At 29.1% G+C, this 14,210-nt stretch overlaps 1 protein-coding gene across 4 annotated transcripts in view; it reads right to left on the bottom strand.

Moving 5' to 3' along the window:
* The window catches only part of LOC143191636 (inactive pancreatic lipase-related protein 1), a 62,606-nt gene extending 49,886 nt beyond the window's left edge, over positions 1–12,720 (bottom strand). For 3 of the 4 annotated variants that reach the window (XR_013004576.1, XM_076396935.1, XM_076396937.1), the window contains exons 1-2: positions 12,625–12,720; positions 4,276–4,387 (exon numbers count right to left, since the gene is read on the bottom strand). Coding sequence is in view for 2 of the 4 variants with exons in the window: in XM_076396935.1 (XP_076253050.1) it covers positions 4,276–4,387; positions 12,625–12,673 (161 nt within the window). In the remaining 2 variants the exon portion in view is untranslated. The remainder of the gene's footprint in view (positions 1–4,275; positions 4,388–12,624) is intronic. The other variant, XM_076396936.1, reaches the window with a different exon arrangement.
* Between the last annotated feature and the right edge of the window lie 1,490 nt (positions 12,721–14,210).

Raw genomic sequence — 14,210 nt, 5'->3', positions numbered from 1 at the left:
CCTTGTTTTCGAGAAACTATTAAAGGAACTTCCAAAAAAAGATCATCAAGACAATAAGTGCTTTATTCAGGCTAAAATAACAGGTCAAATAAAAAGTCCACGACCTGACACATAGATCGCGCTGCTAGAATAAAATCTTGAGTATGTTGTTTAGTTAGCCTAAACACTCAAAAGATTCGTGTATAAATTTGACAGCTGTCGGATCATTAGTTTGTGAATTATAGCATTTTGAGTGAAGCAACTTTTGTTATTGCGGATAAAAATGGATAAAAAGGAATTCCGCGTGTTGATAAAATATTGCTTTCGAAAGGAAAAAATACAGTTGAAGCAAAAACTGGACCTGATGCCGAGTTTCCGGACGCTGCCCCAGGAAAATCAACCATCATGGTTGGTATGCTAAATTTAGACGTGGTGAAATGAGCACCGAAGACAGTAAACGCAATGGACGCCCAATAGAGGTTGTTACCGACAAAAACATTTAAAAAATCCACAAAATGATTTTGAATGTGCATAAGTTGAAATTGAATGAAATAACAGACACTCTACATCATACAGTACACAGTACATCATATGATTCACGAATATTTGGGTATAAGAAAGCTCTGTGCAAAGTGAGTGCCGCGCGAGCTCACTTTTAACCAAAAAAACCACGAGTTGATGATTCGGAGCAGTTTTTGAAGATAATCATGCGTAATAAACCCGAGTTTTTGCATCGATACGTGGCAACGGATAAAACATGGCTCCATCGTTTTACTCCGAAGTCCATTCGACAGTCATCCGAGTGTATTGCACACGATAAACCCGCTCCGAAGGGTGGGAAAACGCAACACTCAGCTGGCAAGGCTATGGCGTCTGTATTTAGGGATGAAATAATATTCAAATAATATTTTTGGATGAAATAATTTTCGTTGACTACCTTGAAAAAGGAAGGACCATCAACAGCAACTATTACAGTTATTGGACCGATTGAAGGACGACATCGCCGAAAACCACCGCATTTGAAGAAAAAGAAAGTGCTGCTTCTCCAGCCTACCATAGTAAAACATATTTTTTTGGAAAAATTAGTTTTTTTTATTCAACATAATTCCCTTCAAGGGTGATACACTAATTATAGCGACCCTCTAACTTTTCGATACCATTTTTACAGTACGATTTTCAATAGATCTGTTATAACACGCCATACAATAGTGTTTTTTGATTACCAATTGATAATGGAAGATGCAGCATAGCATGATTGGTACATGATTTCTAAATACTATAAAACTTTGAAAATGCTTCCAACAATTTCGTTCTTTGGACACAGTATCGTCATGATCCTAGAACATTCTAAAAAAGTTGTACACAATTGGATTTTGATAGGATTTTTTTAATTAATATACATTGCACAATGTTCTCAATAGAGAATAAAAACCGAAGATTGCATACACAGATGATATGACAACCACTTCATTAACACGATATTACCTCATTCTTTAGTAGCAGGAACTCAATTTCCCACTATAACATATGATATATTTAAAAAATATGATTATAAGTTAATAAAATTTAACAAATTAAACTATCAAAAAAAAACTAAAGAAGTAGTCTCGGTGGAGAGTCTTAATTTTCTTAGTTGCATTTTAAACCTAAACAATGAAAATAAACAACTAAGGTGTTGTTAATTATTTTAGTTAAACCGAGAACTTTTCAGCTTCAAAGTTCAAAACATTTTTTATTGCATCACAACTTAGCAATAAAGAGTTACTCTTCATTCTATTGTACTGTTTACAAAAAATAACTTTAAAATCTCCATTACAACCTTAATAATTTATAATTAAAATTCCTTTTTGTTTACAATGCAACAGACCAGAAATAAAGATAATTTATCTACTTCAGTGATTATGGGAAAGTGTCTCCCCAACTGAATTACTCCTAACACAATCTCATGCATTATTGAACACATTATAGATTTAATTGTTAGATTTGACAAAGGTGAGATTTTTCTGCAAAATGAATGAACTAACAATTACACAAGACATGGCCAGAGGTAAAGGGTCTCGAGATAGTAATAAATAATCTCTATATCTTTGGAGAGCTTGGGCTATGCGGTTAAACTTTTAACGAAAAGTAAAAGGAATGTATTGTTATAAATCATATTTGTCTTTTGCGCTGAGATAAAATGGACGGTATATAATTGCATACATAATATATATGCAATTTCCTGCAGTCAAATAGTACTAATTGCTGTAGATTAGCTAATAAATATTCAATTAAATACGAATATCTTCATGCACAAAGATTAGACAATTATGTTTATTATATTATAATGTTTATATGGAAAATAAATTGTGGTGAATTATTTTCTCTTAAAATAAATTATAATAACGTTCAACATTAAAATACGTCAGTTCTTTTTCCAGTCTTCAAAATAGTTATTGAAATTGAATTTTCTCTAATTTTTTAACCTTGGTTTTAATCGTATTAATCGACATAAAATTAGTACTTGAGTCCCTCAAATAGACAGAAGTCTGAACTAAATCAGTTGAACATAAGTTAAGATAATAATAAGGTACTAAAGAGATGCAAAAGTTAAGAAAAGAAATTATTACATGTAACAATATATATAGTATATTCAAAGTTTTTTTGTACATACGTCATCAAGATGTTTAATATATTGCCTGTCGCCCTTTGTAAATTCGTTTCAGAATCAGACAACATTTTCCTTCTTATTTTCTTCTGGGCCAAAAGAGACACAATGCTGTCTAATTAGTTCAAACACGTAAGCGACTGAGCATGTCAGAGTCGTCCAGTTGTCAGAGGTATACAACGTTCTTGAAAGCAATAATGTTAAGAGGTTATAACTCTAACCTATAAACTATTGTGGCTGTATAATTGACTGTACTACAATGTTAAAATAAATTATATTTGATAACATTTTTGTTCTAATATTTTATTTAGATTGTAATTTTGTTGTATATCAAAGCCCAACTGAGCTAAAGTCAGAGTTGATGCGGCCACATTGCGACATTTAGACGTCATAAATTTAGATGACGTATATACAATATAACTCTGAATAAACTAGAATAGAATAGAATAGACTCCTGAACCGAATACAGCAAAAACTTGAATGCAAATTTGGCGAATTTTAAGCAGATTTCAGACCAGACAAATCTTGTCTAGAATAGATATTAATTTTTAAATTAATTCTCAGACAACAAAAACTTTATAAGTGGTCTGTATATGTTTAGACTGCAAATAGGCCAATAACTCGTGGACCGTGAATATTTTTCCCAAATTATGGATGAACAAAGTCTGAATTTGAAAACCAATGCAATTATTACACAAACACTGACTGCTACTAAATCCAGGGTGAGGTATAAGGGAGTAATATTAGAACCCTTCGAAATTAAACTCCCCACATTACTTTTCAATTGCGTCTTAGACAAAGTAATCCAAGAGTGGTACAAATTCGGATCTTAAAACTAACCAAACAATCGAATTAGGAAAATCCAAGATTATGATGACTTTTGCTGATGATCTGGCGATTCTAACTTAGGACACTCAAACAGTTTAAGAACAAATTGAGATTCTAAAAGAAACAGTAGAAAAAATAGGTCCCCAAATTTAATTAGAGAAAACAGTGTTCATAGCTTGCAATAAATTAACTCCAACATCTTTAGAAACTAAGTACGAGTAATCCAAAGAGTTTCTCATTTCAAATATTTTACCGAAACTATTCAAGAAGCTGGACTGTAGAGGATCGCTAATATGGTTCGCTGTTAAAAAATGAGTGCAGCTCTTAAACTTACTAAAAAGACAAGAAAAACAAAATATGCTTCTCTAAATATACACAAATTTGAAATTCTCATTTGAACAGAATTGCCTAGACAGGTGGTGGAATTCTATGCAACTTGCTGTAAGACCAAGTTCGAGACGAGGAAATAGATAGCTGCTGTTAAGGATGGTCTGAAAGGAACATATATAGCACAACAAGAAATACAGGATACAAAGGTTTTTAGATGGAAAGTTTGCGACTAGGAGGTGGGCCAGTAAGAGAAACCCAGGAAACTGGGAATCGAGTAGGCAGATAAACGAAAAAGAGCCGAAAGAAGAGAAAAAATACTGACTTTATAATATTTCAATCGATATTTTAAGTATTTTCGCATAGGCTAATAGGCCACGAAGCACAAAGCACAAATAATTATAAACGGAATAAATCCGACTGTAAACTTAATATGTTTTATTTGATTGTATACTGACGAAAATATAATTTAATTTTATCGTGTCATGCCTCACCTGGTAAACAATTGAAACGATATATCTCTTACCGGGTCGATATGCCGACATTTATTTTTATTTATTGGCAACAGTTGGAAGTTGGCGTTGTCGAATGTTATACTGAGTGGCCCTGGAACAAAAATGAAACATCTACAGAAATTATAACATATAAGATATATACTAACACTTAAATTGTAAGTATGGTCATAATGACAGTAAGCATATGTTAAAAGGCATCATTTATTATAACTATCACTTGTCAAAATTACCAAAAACTGATAAAATTTTGACATATATTCATTTTAACAAGTGTTGGTCTCAACGACTGATAAATAACAATTTAAACCTACGAAAATATGGGGTTTAACGAAAGATATAAAGAAACAAGTCTAAATTTAACAAGCGATTATATTAACTCGTTTCTTTAGAATATTTCAAATATGACATACTAGACAATTGAAGAGATTACCAATTTTATCTCCTTGCATGACAGTTTTAACATGCCTTAGCTTAAGACAAAGAATAACTTTATAGGTCACTTTGGTGCTGCTAGATTCCATTAATTGATATTTCATCAAGCGTATAAATCAATTTTCAAGAATGTATATTGAAGCTTCACTTTACAAAATGTATCATTTTATCAAACTTGAATGAACAAAAAAATTTTCAGCGTCTTAAATATGTCTGAATATGTACCGATTCTGAATATGAACTCGCATTAGAGGGAAGTTTAGCTTTTTTTACATCAGTTTAAAGAAAATGACGGCTGAAGGTCATCGAATGCTGCATGAAGCTTATGGCAATCATGCTTCCACGATTTCGACATTTAAATACTGTTCTCGAAGTTTCAAAAGTGGTAATTTTGACGCTGAAGCCAAAGATCGTTCTGGACATCCATTAAATTTGAAAACTAGAATTCGAAGGCTTTACTCGATATGAAACATACTTAAAAATCTCAAAATAAGAAGTGCTACCCCACCCGCCGTATTGTCCAGACCTTGTTCCTTCTGATTACTATTTGTTCCAAAATATTAGCCATGAAATATGAGAAAGAGTAGCGGCGATCGATAGGCGATACTTTGAATAAAACACATTCTACCAATTTTTCACAATAGTGCTTCTTTAAACATTAGTTTATAGGACTTTTAATATATTTATTTACCATTTCTGCCATTTGGGACCACTACTCTATTGTTATTCTCAAATCTTAGCCGGTTTGATGGCATAGTAGTAAAGGCGATAGGACGGTTCTCCTACTGTTGCGATAGCCGCGGGTTCGAATCCTGCTGGGGCATGGTCGTAAATTTATGTTTATAATTGTTTAAAATTTGTGGTTATCCTAGACAAGAGTGTAAAATCCGACAAGGAAAATGATCCCAGTCACGCCAGTAACCATTCTGGGTAAGACCAGATGACTTCTGGGATGATTTCTAAACCCAAAGTTATATATATATATATACATATATATATATATATATATATATATATATATATATATATATATGTATGTATATATATATGTATGTATATATATATATATATATATATATATATATATATATATAGTTATATATATATGTATATATATATATATATATATATATATATATATATATACTAGCGACCCGCCCCGGCTTCGCACGGGTGCATTCATTACTGCCCTTGGCCTGCACGCATTAAATTTGGAGTAAAACAATTCCTCTTCCCCTATACTTACTATGAAGATTTCCTGCTATCTTTGGAATATCTAAATTCATACAAATTTTATTACATTACACATTTTTAAACGCAAATTTTAAATTTGTAATATCTCCGAAAATATTTGTTTAATTTACATGCTGTAAGGAACCATATTGATCTATATTAATTGCACAATGTATTTAAGGTACTTAATTCGATAAGGATTAATGCCGTATTGCTTAAAATAGCTTCGTAAATAAGTCATTTTCTCACGTAAAAAGTAAACAATAAAAATGGTTAATGTGGGTTATCCCTAAAAGATAAACATATACCATCGCGGACTTTTTTGTAGATCTTTTTATGGTGTACAATACTGTAGTACATTAATTTGATCTAACTCGTAGGGTTAGGCAACGTTTTTGCTAATTGCTAAATAAGCCTAAAAAATAGGTTAATTTACGACATCACGTTAGAAACCTCTAAAATTAGCAATGTTGCCTTAGTATATTATGCATGTATTATACATATAAACCTTCCTCTTGAATCACTCTATCTATTGAAAAAAACCGCATCAAAATCCGTTGCGTAGTTTTAAAGATTTAAGCGCACATAGGGATATAGGGACAGAAAAGGCATATAAGGACAGGACTTTGTTTTATACTATGTAGTGATATATATATATATATATATATATATATATATATATATATATATATATATATATATATATATCAAATTTTATCATATATAAAATTTGATAATTAAATGTTTTGACAATTTCGGCTCCAATCATAATTTCAATTATATGTCAAAATTAACCAATAAATTAATATATAATAATTTTGTGAGCTGGACATTTTCAACTAATGTCACAAGGAAATAACTAATACAGACTGTATTTATTTCATTCATTGAATGTTATTTAATAAATTTATTTCAGAAATTAAATTGTTTCTTATTTAAATTTTATTGGTCAATTATACGTGACGTCAAGGCGGTCACATGCCAAACATTATCAAAGAATCCATCAAATGTCTTCACATCAAAATGTTTCTCTTATATTGGAGATTTAAATTAACTAATGAAATTGCCTGAATGGCCGATATAACCCCCTTTGGATGTCAGGCAAAGCAAAACTAGAGCCCTATTGAGTTTTCTCTCTATTATTCTATGACTAAAGTCAATTGTCAACTTTAGAATAAATTCTACCAAATTTTGTTTCAAAAATATATGATTATTTACCATATAACAATTCTGCAAAATATAAATTCATTATATTTTCAACGCCAAGTTATATTTTGTCAATTAAACTGCTTAAAAAAGAGTGAAAGTAAAGTGTAAGATGATCGAACATGTTTAAAGATCGTACTAATTTACTTCCGTTATTTTTTGCAACCTTTGATATAATTACGTAATGAACTGTGCCTTAAATAAGATTTTGCATGAAAGCCGTCATTATTAACCATTATGTAAGAGTTAATATAACACTTTCACCTGCATTTCTCACAGTTAATGTTGATTGTCTATCAAATTGTCAGGAAAATGGTACTTATTAACTATTATGAATCAAACTCGAAATCTATGTATAAATTATTCTCATTCATAAAACAATAATTTACACTAAAAATTAGTTAAATTAGTTATCATATCAAATAAGTTTTACTATAGCAAATGTATTTTGAAATTACAGAAATATATCTGCGGATTCCCGCGTTTTGTTGTTTTCTAAGCAATAAAAAAAATAGAAGATGTTTTATCTTGTTTAATCACTGTAAAATATTTGCAAAACGGAAAGAAATCTCCTAACAGATGTTGATGTTAAATATTTCAATAGTCCTACTTAACATATTTAATTGGAATCAGTTAACGAAGAGATAACAATAAAATCTGTGAATATCTTAATGATATAACCAAAAATAATATATCAATACATAAGAAAGAGCATCAAATATTATAATTTTATTGATTATCTTTTGTACGTAAAATTTTCTCTTAATAATAATTATGTAAAATCAGTGAATTTAACTGGATTATTTAAGCAAAGATTAGAAAATCGATCAGAAAATAAAGGTTATAAAAGGTCAATTGAAAAGTCCCCGGCTTATCAAAGTAAAACAGATTTCTTTGGCAAAATTAGTTTTTTTCAATCAACATAATTCCCTTCAAGGGTGATACATTGATTATATCAACCCTCCAACTTTTCGATGCCATTTTCGTAGTACGATTTGTCCTTTGCTTCAAAATAGGCGTCAGTTTCGGCGATCACCTTTCGACGAAAATTTCTTCCCAGCGAGCATTCTTTTGACATCTGCAAATAGGAAATAGCAGCTGGAGGCCAGATCAGAGAAAAAACTCGAGTTTATTACGCTTGATCATCTTCAAATACTGCTCCGAATCATCAACTCGTCGTTGTTTTTGGTCAAAAGTGAGGCCGCGCGGCACCCACTTTGCTTAGAGCTTTCTCATACCCAAATATTTGTAAATAATATGTTGTATACATTCAGTTGATGTCTTTAGAGTGTCTGCTATTCCATTCAATTTCAAATTACGGTCATTCAAAACCATTTTGTGGATTTTTTTAATGTTTCCTTCGGTAACAACCTCTTTTGGGCTTCCAAGTTTTTGCTTCAACTGTATTGTCACTCAAAATTCTATAATTCACAAACTAATGATCCGACAGCTTTCAAATGTATACACGCATCTTTTAAGGGTTAGAGCTAACTAAAAAACATATGGCTTTAATTCTAGTAGCGCCATCTATGTGTTAGTCTGGGGACTTTTCAATTTACCTGTTATCGTTCCTTTTCATTTTAAAAGTATTATTTATTAGTATTTAAGGTATTCTAAATTAATATAATATCTTATTACGAATATATTTAGTAAAGTATAGCTCTTTAAAGTACATCACTAATTAATAATTACATCACATTACATTGTTATACTGTTTTTATACTGCCATTATATAATTCCAAATAGCAATTTACAAATTTATGCTAATAACAATAAATGAGCAAAATGTATGTAATTAATCACTAACTTAAATATATTTCACATATCATACTAAACGAGAGATACGTTTTTACAAGAATAATACAATGCAACAATGCAAATAAAATATATCTATATTTATATATTTATCATGATAAATAAAATAAAAATAAAATCCAACAAAAAGTTGTAAATTTATGGATCTATTTAAAAAATATATTCAAATATATTTTAAAACAATATAATTCAGACTCATAAATATTCAAAATAATAACATCTAAATATATTGGATATTCTGTTATATCAGTCTATCAAAATATTGTCGATATCGTACTAAAAAGCGCATATATATTTTTGAAAATTATTAAAATAACGTAGATCTATAGTCTGTTCAAAGTTATTTTGTACATACGTCAATTAAATTTGTGACATCAAAACCTCGCAATGTTACGGAATCAATTTTGAATTTTAGTTCAGTTTGGCTTTGATATACAACAAAATTCTAATATAAATAAAATAATTGAACAAAAATATGATAGAATATAATTTACTTTATTATAGTACATATAAAAACTACAGTTCATTATACAGCTACAATAGTTTATAGGTTAGTATTATAACCTTTTATCACTATTGCTTTCAAGAATTTTGCATACGTCTGATAACCGGATGACTTTGACAAGGTCATTCGTTTAAGTGTTCGAACAAATCAGATAGCATTGTGTCTCTTTTTAACTAGAATAAAATGAGAAGGAAAATAGTGTCTGATTCTAAAACGAATTTACAAATTGGGACCGCAAATGCATTAAACATATTGATGACGTATGTACCAATCGAATAATCTATATATATATATATATATATATATATATATATATATATATATATATATATATATATATATATATATATATATATATATATATAAAATTCAAAATGATTATTAATTAATTAAATCAAAAAAATTATTAATTAAATTAAAAATAAAAATAATATTAATATAATATAATATAAAATGCCCAATAATTTAGAAAATTACTTAAGGTTTTATTTCCTTTATGTTGTATTTATGAATCACTGACTTTGTCATACTTTGCATGATCAAAACAGATATACAAATGTATATGTTTAGAAACAATATATCTACGATGTTCCTATAGGCCATTTCATCAAACTTTTGTTGTTTTGTGTCACCTGAAGACAATTAAATATGCTAAATAAAACTATTGAGAAGATATTTATAATCGACATGTGTTTAGGCATGAGATTTCTTTATATTTTGCAAGAATTTCACACTGATTACATAAAATATATTTCTTTTTATTAAACAAACATAGTTCAACTAAGCAGAAAAAACCAACATGCGAATCCACATCAAATCAGTTTATTATACAGACATAAAACCTTTCACATTTTTCCTTAAAAAATCTAGTAAATTCATTATTGGAATCTATTTATTTAGAGTAATAGTTTTGTTAAAGCTAATAAGATATTCTGATTGCCAAAATATTGTAGAATGTTTAACTAAATTAAAAGAAAACATCTTGTTCAAATAGAAAATCTAGTTCAAATTAGAGTATAACTCACCCGTTAACAATTTATTCAAAATGAATAAACATAGTTATTTCCCATATTTTTAAATGGTTACATTATTTGATAAATAAGACAAATAACTTAATAGTATTCAGTAATATTGCGAATTTATAGTGTAAGTTAATGACTGTCTGAATGAGGATAATTGTTAGAAAATTAATGAAAGTGACTATGATATAATAATCATAGTAAATATTCTATAAATAATAATAATAGTGTATCAATATTTAACACCCGTATTTCACAGTGTAATACAGTAGTATACAATAATCTATTTAATTTATAAGTAGCAATAGTTGTTTGTTTTTTAATGTGCATATCTTCATGTGGTAAGTTTCCAAATATATTTTAAAAAACTCTGTAAAAACTATAAATTATCTAAGAAGTTCAATGAGTCTGCAAAAATTAATTTTGAAGCATTCAACTTCATACATTCAACGATATATAAAAATATATTTAACAGAAACAAAATCGAATTTTTAGTTTTAACAAATCTATTATAATTTCAAAATGACAACAAGTAAATTATAAATAAAAATTAAGTAAAATGCTGTTTTAGATTTACTAAAATTTTGCAGCAATGGTATTGTGCGTAAATATATTTAAAAAACTTAACATTTACTTATATAACTATAAATTATAAATTATGTTAAGAAGTTCAATGAGCCTGCAAAAAGTTATTAAGCATTCAGCTTCATAACTTACGATTTTAAAGCATTTTTAAACATTCACAGATTTTCAAAATATCTGAACGCAAACAGAACGTTATGAATGTTACAGAGCTTCAAATTTATATATAATTATATTGCTTTATTTTAAGATGTATCTTCTTAAATCAGATATATTTAGTGTAGATTATAATTTTTAAAAAAATATAAAAAAAAAGAAATATATATATATATATATATATATATATATATATATATATATATATATATATAACTGCTAAAAAAATATGAGGGAGAGAGAAAACTAGATTTCAAGAAATTATTTAACAGGGACTGTTATAGTATATGTACCTTCTTGAAATTTTAACTTTTATTTACCATCATATAGAGTCACGCATAATATGAATATACTACCAAATTTGAACTAATGTTTATATGTAATTGCTACATTGTAACAAAAATTCGAATTTTGTTTTTCTTAATCGCTCAATCATGACTAATTTACGCTCTACACTTACTATACTTGCACATACACAATTTTAAAAGCAAATATCATGCCTATAAGAATTGAATTATTTTTTTATATATAATTAACATAAGAATTCGAATTTCCTTTTCCTTAATCACTCAGTCATAAACTACATTTAATCAACAGCAGAAAGAAAATAGAATTTTTAATTTTGAACAAATATTTTACAATTCTAAAATGATAAGTGCAATTCCAACAAGTAAATTTTGAATATATATGTAACAAAAATGTTTATTATATAAATATCATGCCTTTTTAATCCTCAAAATACCTAGAATTATATATAATATATCATTTTATGTAATAACCAACATGCATTGTGAGGCCTACACTAGTTTAAAGCCAAATATAATGCCTATGAAAATTGAACTACTTTTATATATAATTGAAACAAGATTTCGAATTTTCTTTTCCTTAAATACTCAGTCTTGAACTACATTTAATCAACAACAGAAATAAAACAGAATTTTTAATTTCAAAGAAATCTTTTACTATCTTAAAGTGATAAATGAAATTCCATCACGTAAATTTTGAATAAATATGTAACAAAATTGATTATTATATAAATATCATGCTTTTTTAATCGTCAAAACACGTAAAATCTCTCGTATCATCATTTAATGTAATAGGCAATGTGCTTTGTGAGATTTAAACTATTTTAAAATTAAATATCATGCAACTAATATTCAAAATAACAATAATAAATCGATATAAAACAAATGCTTACTATTACAATAAAAAGACAATATACACTTTCCAGGTAAGTTTCCGATTAGGTAATGACGGCAAACAAAAAAAAGCAAATAGAGTAAATGAATGTAGTTGATTCCGTTTACTGACCTACGCCAACACCCAAGAAAAGCAAGTGAAAGCCGCGGGAAGATATGAAAGAAAAAAAATGTAACATACCGGGTAACGCGCCAATCAAGCACACAAACAGATAGTCGCTGAGACCCATAATCCGCAAAAACAGAGTGGTAATTGACCTGGCCAATTCCTTGTTGGATTTCGTCTAGCCGCCTTAGGTTTGGCATGTGGCAGGGATAAGACGTAAAAATCCCATTTCGATACCGGCGATCGAACTTTCGTTCGCGAAATATTCATAAATTATTTGGTCCGAGCAGGCCGTGGATTTGTCGCACGCGTCTCTCTTAACCTGGTGGGAATGGACTGAAGATCAGGATCATCGTCGATAGAACGAGTTTTGTTTAATAATAGGTACATTTTAAATTATTTTGTATAGGTTTCGGTATTTGCTTATATAATAGAAATTTATTATGTACGGACAATTGTAATTTTCTTCCAATTAGACAATACATTTTCTTATTTTTGAATTCCAGTTTTTTTATTTTCTTCTTTATATGTTCCTTCTAGCGAAGTTTTGCATCAAGATTCATTCCAAGATATTTGGCGTTGTTACTATATGGAGTGATAGTTCTATTTAATGTTATTGGTACTTGTACAATCTGTTTATAGGTGAACCGCACATGCACAGATTTTCTTTCATTAGTTTTTTTTCCAAGCTTGTGTCCAATTATTTATATTGTCACTTGCCTGTTGTAATTTTCGTAAGGCTTCTTCACTATTGTCTCCGACAGCTATAATCGCAGTATCATAAGCAAATGTAGTCATCGTAATATTCTCCATTTGTGCTATATCACAAGTGTAGAGTAGATAAACCATTAGCCCCACTACACTTCCTTGTGGTACACCTGCTTTAGCTTCTTTTATTGTACAGTAAGCTTCTTCTTGTTTGACTCTAACCATTCTGGTTGTAATGTTATATTTTAATAGTTCGATATGTTGTTTTGGAAACATTTTCTGCAGATTATGAACAAGGCCTTCATGCCAAACTTTATCGAAGGCTTGTGCCACATCAAAAATTATAGCTGAGCATACTCTTTTACTTTCGTAGGCTTTTTCAATAACATCTGTTATTCTGTGGACCTAGTCAATTGTTGAATGCTTGTTAATAGACCCAAACTGGTGTCTTAGTATTAGATTTTCTCTCTATGATCGCTCATGCAATATAAAACCAACATATTCTTTTGATATATTTACAATGTTATTTAACTCGCTAAATTCTACTTTTCGATCATCCAAAACGATTTTGTGGATTTTATTGTTTTCTGATCTTACCACCTTATTTTTATATCATCGGTATCTCTACGACCACGTTTGAAGTCCGCAAACTATGGTTCCATTGCTGTTTCTGATGGAGCTGAGTCCTTATAACAATTTTCAAACCATTGCTTCGCTTGAACGGTATTTTTTCCCATCAAGAAGCAGTGCAAAATTAAAACACGAAATTGGTTTTGATCCATTGTTTCGAAAATAACAAAAGTAGTATCACTCTTAGCACAATGACTTACAAACTTATGAGTAAAATATCATGAATTTTAACAGCTTTGGTTTGAAAGTTAGTAATAATTAAAAAAGCTGTAAACACAATAAAACTAGCGCCATCTATGTGTTAGGCCCCGGACTTTTACATT

The sequence above is a fragment of the Rhynchophorus ferrugineus genome, unplaced genomic scaffold (assembly GCF_030347505.1).
Source record: "Rhynchophorus ferrugineus isolate W39M unplaced genomic scaffold, kcgeb_rfMv2 rfM2, whole genome shotgun sequence".
NCBI classification, from domain to species: Eukaryota; Metazoa; Arthropoda; class Insecta; order Coleoptera; family Curculionidae; genus Rhynchophorus; species Rhynchophorus ferrugineus.
The sequence above is the reverse complement of the archived record's forward strand: the minus strand, read 5'-3'. Positions and strand labels throughout refer to the sequence as shown.